Source organism: Macrobrachium nipponense, chromosome 9, assembly GCF_015104395.2.
Source record: "Macrobrachium nipponense isolate FS-2020 chromosome 9, ASM1510439v2, whole genome shotgun sequence".
Lineage (NCBI taxonomy): Eukaryota > Metazoa > Arthropoda > Malacostraca > Decapoda > Palaemonidae > Macrobrachium > Macrobrachium nipponense.
Genome location: NC_061110.1, coordinates 55,577,267 through 55,596,534, shown reverse-complemented (window position 1 = coordinate 55,596,534; position 19,268 = coordinate 55,577,267). Strand labels below are relative to the sequence as shown.

The following is a 19,268-nucleotide window of genomic DNA, read 5'->3' as shown; positions in this document are numbered from 1 at the left end:
GTTAAGGTCGTGAATCGTGCCAATCTACACACCTGTAAATGGGTACCGGCATCTGCTTAGGGGGTAAGAAATAAGTACTTGAGGGTAGCAGCTTCACCACTCAAGACTCGGAGGAGCAGGAAGGCTATATATATATTATATATATATAGGTATATATATATATATATAATACCATATATACACAATATATATATATATATATATATATACAATATCATATATAATATCTATATATATATATATATATATATGTATATATATACACATACATATACATATATATTAATTAATTATATATATATATATATATAATATTATATATATATATGTATATATATACATACATTCATACATACATATATTATATATAATATATATATATTATATTATATATATGATTTTTAAATAACGAAGAAATAAAAAACGTGATGAGTATACGAACAAAGTTACAGCCACGAAGAAGAATTGAAACACTGGATATTTTTAAGGTATGTTAACAACAACTAAAGATACGCAATGGGTAACCCACTTTCGCTTGTTCTTTCAAATTTATATATGGAATTCTTTGCACGCCTGTACATCCCCAGGGTTTTCCATTTTCCTGTGACATGGTACCGTTATGTTGATGATATATTAGGCATCATACCCAAACATTTGGATGTAAATAATATATTGGGTCAGCTAATTGATCAAGTCCCTTCTATTAAATTTACACTTGAGTTAGAGAAAAATGATCATTTTCCTTTTTTTTGACATTTATATTAAACGTGAACCTTTTAATTGTAAATTTAGTATTTATAGGAAAAAGATAAATAACTTGACATATGTACACTATTATTCAGGATATCATATAAATATGAAAATGTTAGTATTTTCATCAATGTTTCTTCGAACCTTGCGAATAGTCAGTCCTGAATTTTTAGATCAAGAATTCAAAAGCATCAGAAAAATAGGGACAGATATGTGCTGTCCATCCCATATCATGGATATTTTTTATAATAAAGCTATTAAGACCTTCTATGAAAAATCGGAAAGAAAAAAATAAGTGCATTCAAACACCCTTTGTTTGCCACATTTTATTTGATTTGAAGCTGTACAACCTTTTTAAAAATTGTTTAATACAAATGTATCTTTCACGTATAATAGCGTAAAAAACATGCTTATACATAATTCCATGTATGGATTGTGATTTATTTTACTTAGGTCAGACCAGCAAAGAATTGAACACCAGATTAAAACTTCACAAATACTCAGTAAGAACAAATAATGCTTTATTTTTATATGTAAGTGAAAAGTCCCACAGAATATATTGGACGCAAAGCCAAATATTGTCACGTTGTAACGAAACTATTTCAAGGAACTTGTAAGATATGTTTTGATTCAGTTAATCTGGGAACCTGGGTGAATATGTTCCAGAAGGAATTGAAAGATAGAATAAAAAGGATTACCAATAAGAAGATTTCGATTTTAATCTGTTGACCTATCCGCGACCTTCCGACCTTTTTGTATTCCCTTATGACTTGTACCCACCATTTATATAGGCCATTGCTTCTGTGTATTTTAGTTGCTGTGAACATGTCTTGGTAATAAGACGAAAGCACTTAGCATCTCCAATGTTTCAATTTTCCTTCGTGGCTGCATTATGTATATATATATATGTAATTTGTCTGCTTATTACTACAAGAGTAACATGTATTGCAGTATATATTTTGCATGGGTCTCTGTATTATATGTTAACATTTCTCTAGAAGAAAACGAAGCTGGAAGAGTGAACATAAGCAACGCAAGCGAGAAACTCAAACATCATCCCGAGCTGAGTGTAAATATCATTTGAGAAAACACTGGTGGTTACCGTTCGCAATGGAAGCCTTCTTACATAAGAGGGCAACGACTCCGTGCGGAGGTCACACGGTCCCCAAAATGCGCTGAAGACGAGAAAGGTCAGAAGACTCTCCTTTGCTCTGGGAATGACGAGGAATCTTGGCATGTGCACAAATATATACGCACACAGGACATTCCATGTCCTTGAGGCGTGTGCTTCATGCATGTAACTTTCCCTGTGAGTTGCTCGAGCGAGCCCTGGTAAACACTGGCATGATGTCTTCTGCAGGCGAAGAACGCACTGAGCTGTCTTACTTGATGATGTCCACGGAGATGTAGTTATTCCTCATAAAGTCTCCAACTTTTTGCTGTCTTGTTTGTTTGGGATCTAGTTTATGGTTTTGCTTTTTTCCTGGAAGAAAAAAAATACGAGAGTAAAATGTAGAGGGCTGCATAGGACAAATATTTAGATTGCTATTAACCGGGGGGTGCGCGAAGGTAAGTTTATTGGTAGCCTTTGCTGCTTTTGGTCTTCGTGGCGCGGTATTTTTAGATCCCAGATAGAATATTGCAGTAATGAGAATAAAGTATTGTCCGATATCAGCGCACATCTGTAAAAGATAAAATCACAGTTCATTGTACCGCAAAGTCGTTGTTTTTGATGTTTGATATCTTTTCATAGTGACGACTTAGAATGACTATTAGTGACCACTCATGCACTATAAGGTAAAGTAATTTACAGATAAAAAGTGTTATCTAGCGTCAAATGGTTCTATTAAGACTTCAGCAGATGCACATGGTATCTGGTTTTCTCGTCCAGCGACGAGGGGAAATGGTGTCACATTCTCAGAGAGTTAGTCATGGTGCCAAGGAGTATGCTAGAGGGTCAACGTGCGCCTTTTTAGTTCCGCCTCCCCATTAATATATAACATATAAATATATATTACTCTATATATATGTATATATATATATACATAGAGCTACAAATGTCCTTTAATATCTAATTCACTCTACCTCGGAATTAATATATTTTCATATATGCTTAGCCGAAGGGGAATTTTTATTATTAGGCGATAATAGAATTGTCGGCGCCCAGGCGCGAACCCAGGACACCGTACAAATCCAGGAACGTCAGTGAAGCTTTTACCCACTCCACCACCGCAAGAGGCTATAAGATAATGCCGTCTCTCACCCTCAAATACCTTTCGCGCTGGAAAGAAAAGGGGGATGGAGGCTAATGAGAACTGAGCACAGTTTAGAAGTGTTAGAAGGAAGGAAGGAAATCCTAGATAAAGGTACAGGGTTCAGTGTGTTTACGCTGATTTGATTTACTGCTGATGAGTCTTCTGTGTACATATGCATTGCGGCTATATCTGTGATGTGGCTCATGTTGAAGTTTCCTCACAGTTTGCATCCCTGATTTTGCATTTTAAAGTATGATATCGGCCGGGAACTTGTCTTCTTTTTTCTGTGGAACCATCTTCTGTTAGAAAAACGAATGAGTTTGATATATATATATATATATATATCATATATATATATATTATAATATATATATATATATATATATATATGTATATATTTATATATATATAATATATATATATGTATGTGTGTGTATGCATAAATAATAGCCGTAGGTTATTTTTTTTTATTATAACCAGTGTTTTTCTCTCAGTGGCATTTTCCTTTGTGGCAGAACCGCTGAAATATTAGTGCAAATATTCTCCCATAGTTTCCTTGGTACGTATAGATGTCGTGATCCCCATTACCTCTTATTCGACATTTGATTAGTTTTTGATAAGTTCTGTGACCTTAGATTACAAATTACAAAGAAGACTGACGCCGGTTGAAAGTGAGAGCAATATAAAAAAAAAGGTCGAGACGGAAAGTCCTGACCGTAGGAACGGTAGACGTCGTCCCTTAAGTTCGGATTAAGGTTCCTTGTTTCCTCTTTTGTTTCGTTTTATTATATAGAAGTGGTGACATTTTCTGAAGGAAATTGCTTCCCTTTTTAATACTCTGTGGCCGAGAAATGTTTGGGGGAGAGCAAAAGGAGCAGAAGTCCTTTTCGGTGCAGCGGTAGACTTCAGAGGGCCATTCGGTGAGCTGTAGCGATTCCTTCATTCAAGTCTTGGTTTGAGTTTTGCCCGATCGAACGTATGTCTAGACAAATTCAGTTATAGTATGATCTTTGTTGCTGACCAAAAATGCAATCAAGATATCTTAATTGCGTCTTATTTATAAATACATTATTTTGTTGATGAAGGTAAGAATGATATAGGACATGAGTGGTAGCATTAGTAGTTGTAGCAGTGGCGAGAGCTTGTTTCTTGACGTCATTGGGTCACAAACGATAGTGCTCGGATGTAACCCATCTGTTCATTTTTTATCCCATCTGTTTTTAAGTATGAAGTTCCCGTCCCTTTCTTCTACCTCGCTAAAGGACCTACGTACAGTCAGGGATGTTTTAAGAGAACTGCAATGAGAGCAGGCCTTCGAAAGTGTTTTTCTTTTGAAGGAATTCATTCGGCTGAGACGAGCATTCGTGGAAGATTCGACGAGAATGATATCGAATAGTTTAGCGAGAAACATTTTTATCAGGGATTATTCCCCAGGGAAAATGGTTTATCCAGAGAGCTTGTTTATTTAGAGGAAACTGTATCTTGAAAAATGATTACTGAGCAATTTCTAAGTATTGATAATTTAGTTCTTTTCTTTGTTTAGACAAAGGAAATTTTCATTATGGTTACGACGTTAACCAATGTCATTGACTGTTTTTGCCTTAAGACGGAAACAATCTGCATATTAAAAAAGAATTTGTTGTAATTTCCTTGTTTCGTTCATGGTATGTGGATGCGCAGCATCTGTTTTCGAAAAAAAAATCAGTAGTACATAATGTAATGTACGTCTATTGAATATGCAGTTTTTGATGACAATAGTATAAATGGGTTATCACAACTTTTCTTTCTTTTTTCAAAAGTATGGAGAATTCTTGAAACTTCAATTTCATATGCCAATGAGAAACCGATAGTTTTCATGTTGATTAATTTAAAAATTACATTGTATACCCGAGTACCTAACCAATAGAAAGAAGAAAACCTTAACATCTAAAACATGAATTCTTTCTGACACTAAAATAAAAAGATTCATTTGTCTAAACTATTAATGTTTCATATCCAATCAACCTAATGATACCCATCGGTCAGCCTAGATAATATTGTAACGTTACTTTCTTGCCATCATACCAGGAAATGTGATGATAGCAACAACCACAGTTCCATCAGTCTAATTAATGTGGGAATGAAAACTTATCATTTATTCTACCTGCTTGGTGTCGCCAGAGCTGCCTGTTAACGTTACAGTTCCTTGTATTTAGTGAAAATATACAGTGTGTGTGTGAGAGAGAGAGACAATATTTGTTACTGGCACACACGTGACTTTTTTTAGTGTTAAATTTTAAGTCACAAATATATTCAATACCGAATTCACGACACCTTGGGAATAACTTACACAAATGGGAATTATCATTCATATGTGCATATGATGGCTAGCATTTGCACGGGTAGGTTATTTGTAGGTATAGCACATTTAGTATTATTTTGTACTTATACACATATATACTTATATATATATATATATATATATATATATATATATATATATATGTGTGTGTGTGTGTGTGTGTGTGTGTGTGTGTGTGTGTGTGTGTGTGTGTGTACTATGCATGTATATGTTTACATATAAAACCAAACTGAATACTGTAGCACCTCGAGTATAATTATCAAATGTGTTGAAGGTCATTTCCATGATTAGGCTATTTTTTTGCAGTTCTCTAAATGATGATTTGCAATTAATAACTAATCTTCTTAATTGGTGCGCAGAATAGGGATACCAAATGTACACTGTGTACCTTACTTGACTTAAATGGTTACTGGTTAAGGCTCTGCTAAATTGAAGATTTCCTCTGTTCCTACTTAGGTGTTAACATATTAACATATTCAGAATGTTCTTCCCTTGTACTTTCTTATTTAGATTCATGGTTTTCACAAGTCTCTCATGGACTCAGGCCGTTGACTTCAACTTGTACTCTCCCCTTTTATTTCGTCACTTTGGCTTCGTCTCCCTTCTAAGGAGAAATCCTAATTCGCTCACTTGACACGTGTTTGTTTTTGTGTATTCTTTTCGTGATAAAACTGTTATTGCATTAGTGCTGATAATGATTAATTTTGCAGACGTCAAACCCTGTATAGCACAATACAGTGGCTTGAAGAATAAGTTCTCACACATACCGGATGGAACTGCGTTCCTGGGTACTTCTTAGGTGCGCCGTTAGTGCTTAGGCAGAGGATGCATAAGAAAACTGATGTGGATTTTTGAGAAATCATGAGTTATGGCTGCTGACGTATAGATTACCTGTGAATGTTTTTCGTCACGCTGAAGAAACTAGCACTGAAACATCTGTATCAACGGGAAAATCTTTGGCTTTTCATCAACAAAAGCCTTCAATTTAATGAAACTGACTAAATTGTTTTTGATATTCCCTGAAGGTCGCAGACAGGAGAGGTTTTCATGTGGTTTTTATCATTTTTATGTTATCTTTGTTTAATGTTTATTTAGTGATAAATTTTGTGGTTGTTGCAGGTTACTGGTAGGAGCGCCGAGGTACGACACAGAGCAAAGGAGTCGGGGCGTGACCAAGGCTGGGGCCGTTCTCAAGTGTTCCCCAGAAATCCCCAACGTCTGCGAATACATTCCCTTCGACAGGAACGGTACGCATGAGAAGCATTATTTGTTAAGTATAATTTTACAATGACTCACAAACAAATTCTTTACGTGTATATACATTGTTTTTTCAAAGCCAAACCGGTTCCCTTACCAAGGAGTGGCTCCACAACATTAGCCGCTTCATAAACCTTCACAGAAGCTGATCAGCAGCGCTCCGAACCCTGCTCCACAGACTGTGCCACTCGCCCTTACCTCGCTCGCATTTTCGCCCTTTCTGCTAATGAGGTCCGCCATATCCGTTACCTCTTTCATCCCGCCTACCCAACCATTTCTAGGTATTCCTCTCCTTTCTTCTAATACTTTCTGATAATCATCCAATCTTTCCATATGACCACTCCATCTGAAAGTGCTTTTACCTATTGCAAACATTTTACTATTTGTACGAATCCTCACATTTCTAACCTATTATGTCCTCTTTTGCTGCATACACAATGCAAAGCAATACTGTTTGTAACCCGCACTAAATAATAACCTGGTTGTAATTGCCAGTCTTTCTTTATTTTGCTCTCAATCTGTCATTCGTGGAATCACTTCCTCTGGTTTAATCACAGCAGAGTAGAGCAATTTCGTGTTAGTCAACTGAGTGCAGGATTACTTCATCAGGATTTTCCTTAGGACCCTTTTTTTCTGTTAATGAATACCACGTGATGGATGATGATTTGGCAGATGATGCTTTGATCATATTGGGATACTTATAAGGAAAGTTAGGTTTTTCAAATTGTTTTTAAAAGAGGGCAAAGACAGCCTTTTATTGGATAATTAAGTTTTTAACTGGAAATCTACTTGATGGATGATGACGTAGTTATAATGGGAAACACGTAGGGGTTGGGTCGGATGTTCCAGTGATTTATATGAAGAGGCGACGATCGTCTATCGCCAGGTAAGCAAGTACTAATAGGAAGATTACCGGAAGGATGATGGTGCTATTATACTAGGATCACAATGAGGGACTGAGTCTGATATTTCAAGTTATTTTGTAGTTAATGGAGATACGAAAGTTTTCAGTAGGAACACTAATCGATGGATGAAGGAGCTGTCATACTGAGATCATGTGAAGGAGTAGCGTCAGGTATTTCAGGTAATTTACAATGGAAGACAAGCAAGGTCTGTTCCTGGATTAGCACGCTTTTAGTAGGAGGACAACTTGATGGATGATAATTCAACCATCCTGCGATCACATTGTTGGAACTGAGTCAGGTACTTCAAGTTAATTGCAAAAGAAGGCGATGATCGGCTACTTCTGGATAAGCAGATTTTTAAGAAGTCCGCTTGACGTAGTAGTAGTAATAGTTAGATTTAGCCAGCATTGTGCTGGCACGGGCTCTTGCTTTCCAGCAGCTCGTAACTGGTGATTGATAATATATGTCTTCTTCACTAGGAATAACCCTTTGCTCAATTTAAATCACTTGGCCTGGAATAGTGAGAGAGAGTGTTATAGCACCAAGTCCCAGTAAGTAAGAGAGCCTGGGAAGGAAGGGGAAGAATTTAAGTTACAGAAAAAGGCTGGGAATAAAAGTTCCCCTGGAATTTGGTGGTGTATATTGGTGATATGTTGAATGAATAATGTTTTTTACTTATACATGGAATGGCTGTATTCCGTTCGGGCCTTGGTTATTTGAGAAGTGGCGGCTGTCACTCTAGCGGCTGCTTGAATCTTTGCTGTCTTCTCTGGTCAGCTCGAGTAGGTGTCAGAAGAAGGGGACAATAAAGGAAAGAGCATTTGAGAGGAGAGGAGGATTGTCCTAGTTAACTTAGCTGAGAGAATAAGGGAATGTTGGCGGTTGTTTGGTGGCAAATGCTGATAATGTTTAGTGAATGGATGAATTACTTTGCTTATACATTAGATGGCTGTATGCCATCAAGGACTTGCTCATGGAAAAGTCCTTAAGTAATTTGATGAAGAGGAATGTGATCTGAACATCAGGGAAGAGTAACTGAGCCAGTGTTTGGCAAGGGGTCAATTTCGTCTACCTGGCTGGTTGGTAGGATTAAAGGAAAGCTGACAGTGTTTCAGGGTTTTCAAGTATGTGTGTTACTAATTTGGTGCTAGTTAAAGGGACCTCTGTGAAATTCCGCCTTAGAGGAAAAGTCTCTGGACAGTGTAATATGTAATACTCTAATGGTTCATCTACCATCTGTTTGCAGTACTAGCTGTAGTCGACTGATGATGACAGCTAGTGTTCTGGAAGTATTTCTGGAAAGAGAAAGACTTTGTAACTTGGTGTTTTCTACATGCCAATTTGTAGACCTGGATCCTTGGAGAAAAACTTGAATTTCGATGTGTGCTTCATTCTAGCAGTACCTGAAATGTTGTTTTATATGCACGAGGGATGGTAATACTAATTGTGTCACATTGTAGAGGGCTTTTTCCAAGTTGATCAGCCTCCTCATTTCCTTGGATTCCTATGTGACTGTGGATACAGTTTAATGTAACTTGCCTTCCATTGCTATTATGAGTGAAGGCAGCAGCTTTCATAGACATGGGTATGTGTACATTTTCAGTGTGTTATTGATTCTTTATAGCGAGTATCGCAGACTTAATCTGTGTGGATTGTTGTGTTCCTTTCATGGTTTGGAGAATCTTCCAGTGCTTTTTGGATTGCAATTAGCTCAGTTTGTAAGGTGAAGGCATTGTTGGATAGTCTCCAACTGCTTTTTAAAGATACAGAGACTACTGCTGCAGCTGCAGCTGCAACATTGCGGTCAACTGAACTATCAGTGTAGTAGATGTTTTGTTTTCTAATTGGTAGTCTCTGCCAATTTTCAAGGTTTTGAAAATGGTGAGAGCATTTCTTTGATCAACTCTGGATGGCAGAGAGAAGAGGTTAGTTTCTGCTGTAAGTAAAAAGTCTTGTACGCAGCGGGGCACCTGGAATGATACTCTTTGCATTTTTCTGAATTACTTCAAGTGAGCAGACTTGTGTATGTGTCATCTTTGTAAGCGTAGGCACCACATATTCTATTAATGAACAGACTTAGTGCTCTTTAGCAAAGTGAGTTAATTCTTCTCATCCCATTTAAACGACATTGGGCTTTCTGTTTCAGGTGCTGTATTTTGTTGGCAGGGGAACCCTTGCGATTTATGTTAACTCCCAGATACATGAAGTCATTTACCTATTCAATAGGTTTGCCCATGATGGAGAGATTGTTGGGTGGACGTGTGTGCTTGATGGCCATGGCTTTGGTTTTGTTTGTGTGGATTTTTAGGCCAATTTTCTAAAGAGTTCCAGTTTGTAAATTCAGGGTTTCATCTGGGAGGGGGAAGAGGTGGGGGAGGAAGCCTCTTTAACCTAAGCATTGTCTGCAATGCAAAGTGATCACTAGTAAGAATGGGGTGTAGCTCCCACATTCCTCCTACTTACGAATTCTGGGAAACAAGAGTGAGATCTAGCCTTCCATTGTGTAGATGCATCGGTTCATTGCAGTTGTTTAGCAGTTTGACCTCCAGAAATTCTTGGAATAAAAGGTGCAGGTGGCATCCTGTAGGATTGGCTGGTAGTTTAGATCTAAGGAATGGGTGATGAGCATTGAAATCCCGTGCAATGAAAGTGTTTTCTCTGGAGGCTGCGTCAGAAAGTGCATCAGTATTTTAGGGTGCTGTTCTGTGATCTATAAATATTTTGGATTTTAAGGGTTGTGCCTTCTAGAACAATTTTGACACTTAATGATTCTACTTCTGGGCCAGGGTCTGTGTTTGGGATATGGGAGGAGGGAATGCTGTTTTTGATTACTGTTAGGAGTCCTCTTGTGGTGTCTGTATGAGGTGTCTAGTATACAATTTTGTTCTCTAAGGAGTGTATCTTGTAGAAGAATGATATCATGGCTTCCTAGGGATGTTTGCAATTGCAGTAATGCAAATTTGTGCTGTACAAGAATGCTCCATTGAAATATTTTCGGTAGTTATTATTAAGAGGAGGATTTGGGTTTGTGTCAGAGCTGGCGGTGGAATCGGAGTCTATGTTCATGAATTCATTTGTTGAAACAGTGAACCTTTGAGGAACTTCTCGATGGCTAAATCAGTAAGGATTTTGTTGAATGGGATATCCACCACAGTGGAGTAGACCGACGTAAAACTGATCAAGTTTTTTTGACTTGATCTAGGTTAAAATTCACTCTGATTTTGGGTTGTCTGTTCCTGAAGCGTGTGCTGCTACAATGGTGGTGTTGGAGACAGGGTTGTAAGGTTCTGGGGAGAGACTGAGGGGGAAGGATAAGAGACGAGGAGGGGCTGGAATGTAAGGAGAGGTGGAGAATTGACTGGAATATGAGAAGGGGTGGATTGGGAAGGCAGGGTGACAGGTTTGGGGGAAAGTAGATTGGGAGGGTGGAGGTAGAGGGCATTTCTGCCTGGGAGGTAGGGGTTGTCTCTGTGGTTTTGGAGCAGGAGAGTGGTTCTGAGGACGAGGATTCGGAAGAGGAGGATAATGATTGGCAGGAGTTTGTGCAGGAGGGGGAGGTACATATTCTTTACTTTTCAAGCGTGAAATGCATTGGAGGTGGGCCAGACATGGTTACTCCCCTACAGTTGGGGCAACATCCAAATTGGTATGCCAGCTTTGAACTTGTTTAAACAAATTTTGGTAGAGTGCCAGTGATTGCAAATGCCACAGGTTTCAAAACCCTTGCATTGCTCCTGATGGTGCCCAAAACTATGGCACTTGAAGCATCGTAAGGGTTCTGGAGTAAAGTCTTCTACTGGGAAGAATCCCCATATACTAAGATTCACTTGAGAGGGGAAGGGACCTCTGTAGGTGCATATCACCTTTAGAGTAGGGGGATTTGATCTTGTGCTGATGCACCTTTCTACACTCATGATATATCGTTTTTTAAAGGGGGCGAGTTGTAAGTTGGTGGGGGTAGCTGCAGACTACAGCTTTCATGAGTTATTCTGCAGGGTCAAAACAAATAAGTTCAGGGTTGTTCTTCAAGAAATTGACAGTTTCTTGATTCTTTTGGGGGTGATTGTGAAGTCACTTCTAAGGTTAGGTTTTGCTGCCATAATGAGTGATGGGTTGGCCTTTTCTAGGGCAGCTACCTTGGCATAAGACATGTCCGAGGCTACTACCCTAAATATGGGCAGAGGGTTTTCAGAGGGTTTACCTGGGCTTTTCTTGAGAGGTTTTGATAATTGGTGTTGGAAAGCCATGTTGGGTATTTTTGGTTTCGGCTTTTTCTTCTGGCTAGTGTCCAGGATCCTCCTTCTTCAGAGGTGGAGGGCTCCAGAGTTGCATGATGGCCAGGTGCTGGGATTTCAGGGGCTAAGGGTGTAGTAGCAGTGTAGCAGTATCCATTAAAACAGATTGGGAGGACTTCAGAGTCTGAATCATCAGAATTCATGGTCTTCCTTCTGGCAGGGTCAGGGCGACTGGAGAGGTTGAGGGAGGCAAGAGAGCTGGTTCTCTTCCTCGACATCCTTCCTGTTTGGAAGAGACAAAGAAAGAGAGAGAGAGAGAAAAATAGCACACACACAATTGATCATTAAATGTTTTCCTTCACTATTCAACAAAAAAATTTTGTTCTTAGCACAAAAAAACTCATCACAAACGAGTTTCTCCGACAATAAATGTTGGCGTGATAGCGTCAAAGTAATTGTCACTGGCTGGTAAAGCATGATTTCACACAAAACAGCAGCAGGAGAGCACTAGCGAACTCCACGGAGTACAAAATCCATCAAAGCTTGACGGATGATGATGTGATCATACTTGGATTATATGTTAAAAGTGAGTCAAATGTTTCAGTTTATTCATAAAATATGGGTACCGGCTATTCCTGGGCGAGCAAGTTTTTATCAAGAAGACCGTATGTTATATCATAATGACCTGATATTCATGGATGAGCAAGATTTTAAAAAGGTGCCTGATTGATGGATGATTGTGTGATCCTAATGGGATCACATGTAGTTACATATGTTACGCAAAATGTGGATAATTGCCAAATGTGTACATTTTGCAATTAATTTTGCCTATTGTGTACAATTTGCAGGCACCAAGCGCTGCAAATTGTACACAATAGGTAAAATTAATTGCAAAATGTACACATTTGGCAATTATCCACATTTTGCGTAACATATATATTAGAAGTATATATTAGAAGGCAATGACCATTACTTCCTGGATAAGTACAATTTTTAGTAGGAAGCCAACTTGACAGATGATGAGACGATCATACTCGGAATACAAGTTGGAATGAGATCGGTATTTCATGTTGTTTACAAAAGAAGATGATGAATATTTATGTCTGGATAAACAACGGCTTTGCCGTAATGCTTTCCCAGAAGATATATTTCAATATACTGTTTTTAATTAGAAACTACGAAAGACAGGAGAAATCATTGATACGCTGGGAATATATTACAACTTTCTGTAGTACAGTCGCTGAAAATAATCTTGTTCAGTTCCATCCATTCCTCAAGGAACTAGCTTAGGACAAGTGGACTGAATTATATACATATAAATGTATTTTATGTATATATATATATATATATATATATATATGTGTGTGTGTGTGTGTGTGTGTGTGTGTGCATGTATGTATGTATGTATGTATGTATGTATGTACACTCGTAGTATATTCTACATTTTCAAGTTCACACCGAGTATAGATGTAGTTTACAGAGCTTTATATACAAAATTGAGTAGTGGTGGCCAGCGTGACAGTTTCTTGATTTGGGCAACATGTTCTCCAAACAGAAAGGACAGGAAAAGAGGATCAAGGGATAATCCAAGGTGGAGGTGAAAATCCCTGGTGCCCGTGACATTAATGAACAGTCTCCAGATAATTCCTTTTCTGATAGTCGTTGGCTTTGCTGATTATAGAGGAATTATCCCAGTTAATGGCATGGCCTGTCTTGAGCCACTGATCTGAAATGCCATTGTTTATTAGGCTTTTGAAAGAGCATATTTGTGTTTGGAACATCCTTTTTTTTTTTCTTATTTTTAGTCCTTTTGATGTTTGGCCAGTATAAATATTACAGTCTTTACAAGGGATAATGTATACAATATTGTTTGAATTGAACCGACTACTGTTTTTAATTAACATATATCTTAAAGTATTGTTATATGTAAATATTTAATCAATACCAATAGTTTTTAGAATCGGTATTGCAGATATGGAATTGGGGTGAAAAAGTAGGGAGAGAATTTTCTTAACTCTGGATGGATTGTAATATATGTTTTAATTTTCTTAACTCTGGATGGATTGTAATATATGTTTTATGCCTTATTCGTACACAATTCCAAAAAATATGAAGGATAACATAAAGAATCTCCTATTTTGTCAATAATTTTAAACTCATCGTCCAAGAATTCAAGACTACAAATTCTAAGAGCTCTAAGATACATACTGGTGAATGTTGGCATCTTAAATTGTTTAGCATGGTTTGATTAAAAATGAATATATGACAAATTATTTGTTGGTTTCCATTTATCTGAGACTATCTATCTACCCATTAGTATGCTTATCTATCTGCCTACGTCTCCGTCTATCCACAATCCATATATGTATGTGAATATAATATATAGCTATATGTATATTTATGTATATGCATATGTATGTATTTATGAGAGTTTTAGAGGAAAGTAAAAAGCATTCGTTGCCACATTCTTCCTCAGCTGATGAATAGGTGGTTATTATACCCTTTTGAAAAACGTCTTCGTCGTTTTATGCACTTAGGTAAAAACCCCTCCGCGTGTGCCAATGCCTGTCGCTCGCTCTTTCCGGATATGAGGTATTTTTTCAGTCTATAAATACACTCATACTTTCATGTTTATTTACCCCTCATTTTTCTGTGACTGCACACCAGCGCGCTTACACAGGCAAACGCAAGCGATTCTGCTCTTGTCCTCTTTGTGTGTGTGCACTTGATGGTTTAGGTTTGACGTCACGCCGAAGGTTCAAAGGTGTCAGTAGGGAGAGCTGATGAGAGCGAACCAGTCTGTTGGACTATGAACTTAATCTCTTTGAATGTTGAATTTAATAGAAATCCAAAGCCGCTTAAGGCATACATATGTTCCCTCGCGTTCATAGCGATTTTCTTTTGACAACCGTTACAATTCAGATGTTATTCATGTTGAATAAACTCACCAGAAAAATGAATGTTGTTATTGCGTTCGGTGTCTGTTCAGGTTAAAATCGAAAGTTCTCGTTGTACTACTTACATTTTATCATTAAAAATAATGATGCTATAATGATTGAATAATATTCTTTTCATTACTCTAGATTTTTTTTCATCTTCATGCAATTTTCGGTAACCGAGTTTGTAGTAATGAAGAGATGAGAGCGAATTGTTTGCAGTCCTTCAGCTGTGAAGAAGAAGAGGAAACGTGTGTGAGAGAGAACGCACTTCGTTCCCATCAAGCGAGCATCTCGAACAGACGGAATTTTCACTCGTTACTTTTCGAGAAATCATGGTCGTCGTCTTCAGCGCCTCGTTCCTGTAGTTGGATTTTTTGACTTCCCACGACAATCGACACTGATTTTCTCTGGGGTGCTTAAGTGCCTTGTTTCCTCCCGCATGCAGCCCAAGGGAAAGGATATGCGGGTCCAAATCTCGAAGTTTCGTGCGGGCAGGTTCCATTAACCGTAATCGTAGGGGAGGAAAGCACTCCAAACGCCTCCTGTGCGGTCTCTGTCTCATCTCGTCTTTGACCAAGGACTAACATCTTCAGCATTTGCTTCGACATTTCGATTTCCAGGGAAATTTCTGTTATGAACGATGAGCATGTTGTGCCAATTTTTTGCTGAGGAATTGACTCATTTAACGAGTGCTGGCGTGTTTTGTTTACTTCATCTTCAGACAGAGATTATGGGTGGTATTGTGCGGTGTACTTCAGTGCCTGTCATTTGGGTTGCAGGGTGCTTTAGAGCAAGAACCCATGCCAGTATCACAACGCACAAACCAGCACAAACTGTAGTTTACTGTACACCTAAGGTGTCTTTCACCAAGAACCTCCCCCCCCCCTCTCTCTCTCTCTCTCTCTCTCTCTCTCTCTCTCTCTCTCTCTCTCTCTCTCCATCCATCTGACCCTACCTGACACCCGATTCATCAGAAATGTCTTGGCCTGACTTGTCCCTTCGAGCAAAAAGCCCGTGCTCTCACTAGTCCCGCTTCCTCTTAAGTAAAACATCAAGGCGGCCTGACTAACGGACCCTGCTAAAGACTCAGAAAATAGGTCAGGAAAAAAGTCTGGTACTTTACGAAACTAACTATAATAAAGCTTTAGTCGAACGATGATAACAGCTGTCCCATTTAGAGGCAACAGAACTTCTTGCAGTCCGTTCTTATGAGAACTCGCGTGTTCTTGAAGATCTTTTCCATTTCTTCGGGTTGTCATTCTTCCCCCTAGAAGATAAAAGTTTAATGAATAAAGTAAGAAAAATAAAGGGAAGACGACAAAATTGTCGAAATAAAAACAGCATGACTGTCATCACAATGTTATACCATGGATACTAAAAACGTTACTACTGACTTTTCTTACTCGTGATAGCCACAGCATCACTGCATGTATGCGCATGCGCTAACACGCACACATTTATTATGTATATATATATATATGAGTGAGTTTGTATGTGTTCATATATTGTTGCGTTTACATACTCCTTGAATCATTGTAACAACTTCAGGTTTCTGGGATGAATTATAAACATGGCTTTTCCAACATTTGCTTGATAAATATTATATAGCAGTACAAAGTAGTAGCATGCACTCTGCAGTCTAAATGTCCCAATAAACACCACGCTCTAGTGCAAAATGGCCTGGTAGGGGTCTCTCTCTACCGTAAATATTCGTGCAGACGACATGCAGTCGTGTCAATATCATTGTTGACTGCCCCCTTGCTATGAAATATCCCAGTTAGAACATTTCAGTGGACGTATCATGGTCCCTCTTGATTACTTGATGTTGTTAAATGCATTAAGATGTTACATTGTAAAATATCCGTGTTAGCTACGCTTTCTAGTGTAAATGACCTTGTTGTGATCATGTACTGTGGTGTAAATGACCCAGTCTTAGTTGACAGCACATGTAAGTGTACATTTCCTAGTTGACCGCACACTGAAACGTCATAACCCTGGGAGACTATAGTTATGATGTATTTTGTAAGATGCCCCATAAACTGAAATTGAGAAAGCAAATAGTCCAGTTCCTCATTAGGACGTTTTCTTTAGTTTAAATATTCTAGTTAGTTGCAGCGATTATGAAAATTTCACGGTCAAATGCACCTCATGTTGTAAATGTCTATGGTTTAAAATGATGTCTCTTTATTAACTCTTTCTATCGCTGTGAGCAACACTCGTCCGATTCCCGAAACATGTGATAAAGTCATAGGTTTGTGATAAATGTGATAGTAATTGGTCAGCATGCGTTTGTTGACCTGAAAAGTGATTGTGCACCCGTTTTAATGAATGTTGTTGGTTGTAGCAGCTGGGGGTGTGACATACAAATAAAAAATATGAGTGGACATTCTTTGAGAATGTATACTATATAATATACTAATTAGAAATGGGATGACTTTGACAAATTAGTTCCCGCCACAACAGGTGAAATGGTTTATAAGATTCTCTCTCTCTCTCTCTCTCTCTCTCTCTCTCTCTCTTCTCTCTCTTCTTCCTCTCTCTCCTCTCTCTCTCTTAATAGCCTGTTGGAAAATTAATTCTCTATAATGTTTTATTGATAACCGTAATTGTATTTTGGAATCCAATAATTTTCTTACGTTATTAGTTGTTTGTTATAATTTCTTTTTATTTGTGCCCTGATTCAACACAGGGGTCCTTTACTTTTTCGTTATTAGTATTAGATTTTAAGCCAACACAAACCTTTTAACTGTTCGATTTGGATACCTTATGCCTGTAAAATGCATAAAATACATATTTATTATTATTATTATTATTATTATTATTATTATTATTATTATTATTATTATTATTATTATTATTATTATTATTATTATTATTATTACTGGCTTGAAATTCAAGCTTCCAAAGAATATGGTGTTGATTAGGAAGAAGTAAGATGAGGTAAAGGAGATACAGAAAGAAGAGACCCCACTAATTAACAAAGGAAAAAGATAAATGAATAAATCAACAAAAAGAGGAAAAAGTATTAAAATGCAAGGAGAATAGTATTAGGTTAGCAATGTAATGCACCTTCGCATGTACTGAAGCTCCGATTGCACGACTTCCTCTGAGAGGATGTTCCACAGTCCAACGGTGTGAGGAACGAAGGACCTTTGGAATTGAGAAGTTCGACAGCGAGCCACTTTACTTCCCTTTGGTGCTGCTGTTCAGCGAATCAGGTTGCCCTCGGCAGATAAAGGGCATTAGGGATCAGTTGTGAACGTGAGAGATATCTGTTGAAATATAACTTCTGAAAAAGTGACAAACAAGATACCATCCGTGGACGGTCAAGTCATACCTAATACTATTAGGAAATGAAACCTATCACCACGAACCACTCTGTCTAAAAGAGATACATCTCTGCAGAAGCACACATTCACGCCGGAGAACAGTATTCTAGTAAAGGAAGTAGAAATGACCTAAATCAGGTTGCACTGATTTTATCGTTATAAACATATGAGGCCTTGCGAACAATATCTAATTTTCGTGCGGCATTGACTGAAACCTTCATTAGATGTTTCTCATAAGTTAATGTGAGTCAAAGGTTGTCCCTAGAATATTGGGGGTCACTATCTTGGAAAGATCCAGATTTTTCTGCTTCTAGGCAGCTATATTCATTCACACATACGCGCGCACATGCCTACACAAGCATCCATACAGAGAGGAAGTTCATACTTAATATAAGTAAAATGAAAGTTGGGAGTTAAAGACAGTTGATATGGAATGTGGAAGACTGGAAGATGGTGAATCTTACAGGTATATGGGATTCATAGAACAGATGATTGCTGAATGAGAGATGAGGCAAGTCGTAGGATAAGTGAAGCAAAGAAGGTAGCAGGATGCTCGCAAAAGGTAGGGTGCCTGTAAAGGCACAGATGGAGTTTTATGAAGGGGTTGTTAGTCCATCTGTTCTTTAAGGAAATGAAAAATGGAATGTGAATATTTGAGAGAAAAGGATTGAAACAGTTGAGGTGAACTGTGTGCATAGCATATGTGGGTGACCAATGAATTGAAAGAGTTAGAAATATGGAGATATTTAGGAGTGGTAAAAGGTTATTAGATGTGAAAGGCTGGAACAGAGTACCTTGAGATGTGTTGGCCATGTGGAAAGAATGGAGGACAATAGAAACATAGAGAAGAGAAAACCTAGAAAGCACGATTAAAGAGGACATGAACGTATATTCGAAAGGAAGACCCTTCATTACCCAGAGAGAATGAGAGCATATGCAAGGTAGAGGCGACTGAAGAAGTGTGTGTTTGGAGGTCCAACGCACTGCTGCTACTGATCTCTCTCTAAGGAGCTAATGTAGATATTTTTTGCACACAGGGTTCTTCCACGCTGTGGCAGTCAATGTATGAATTTACCTGAGACTATGTTGTTTTTTCTCCGGAGTAGCCACTGTTAGGGAAAAGGGCTTTTTGGTACTGCAACTCCAAGCTTTTCTTGACCCACCCTTCCAGATGGTGAAGATTTACAGCTGGGCAGATTGGAGGGGTGTAGTCTATGAAGAATACATGACCCATTGGCTCTCTCTCTCTCTCTCTCT

General features: G+C 38.1%; 1 protein-coding gene across 4 annotated transcripts in view; it reads left to right on the top strand.

Annotated features, from left to right (window-relative positions):
- The window catches only part of LOC135218291 (integrin alpha-PS2-like), a 620,750-nt gene that overhangs the window by 91,842 nt on the left and 509,640 nt on the right, over window positions 1-19,268 (top strand). For all 4 annotated transcript variants that reach the window (XM_064254504.1, XM_064254506.1, XM_064254503.1 and 1 more), the window contains exon 2: window positions 6,466-6,593. In XM_064254504.1, coding sequence (XP_064110574.1) covers window positions 6,466-6,593 — 128 coding nt within the window. The remainder of the gene's footprint in view (window positions 1-6,465; window positions 6,594-19,268) is intronic.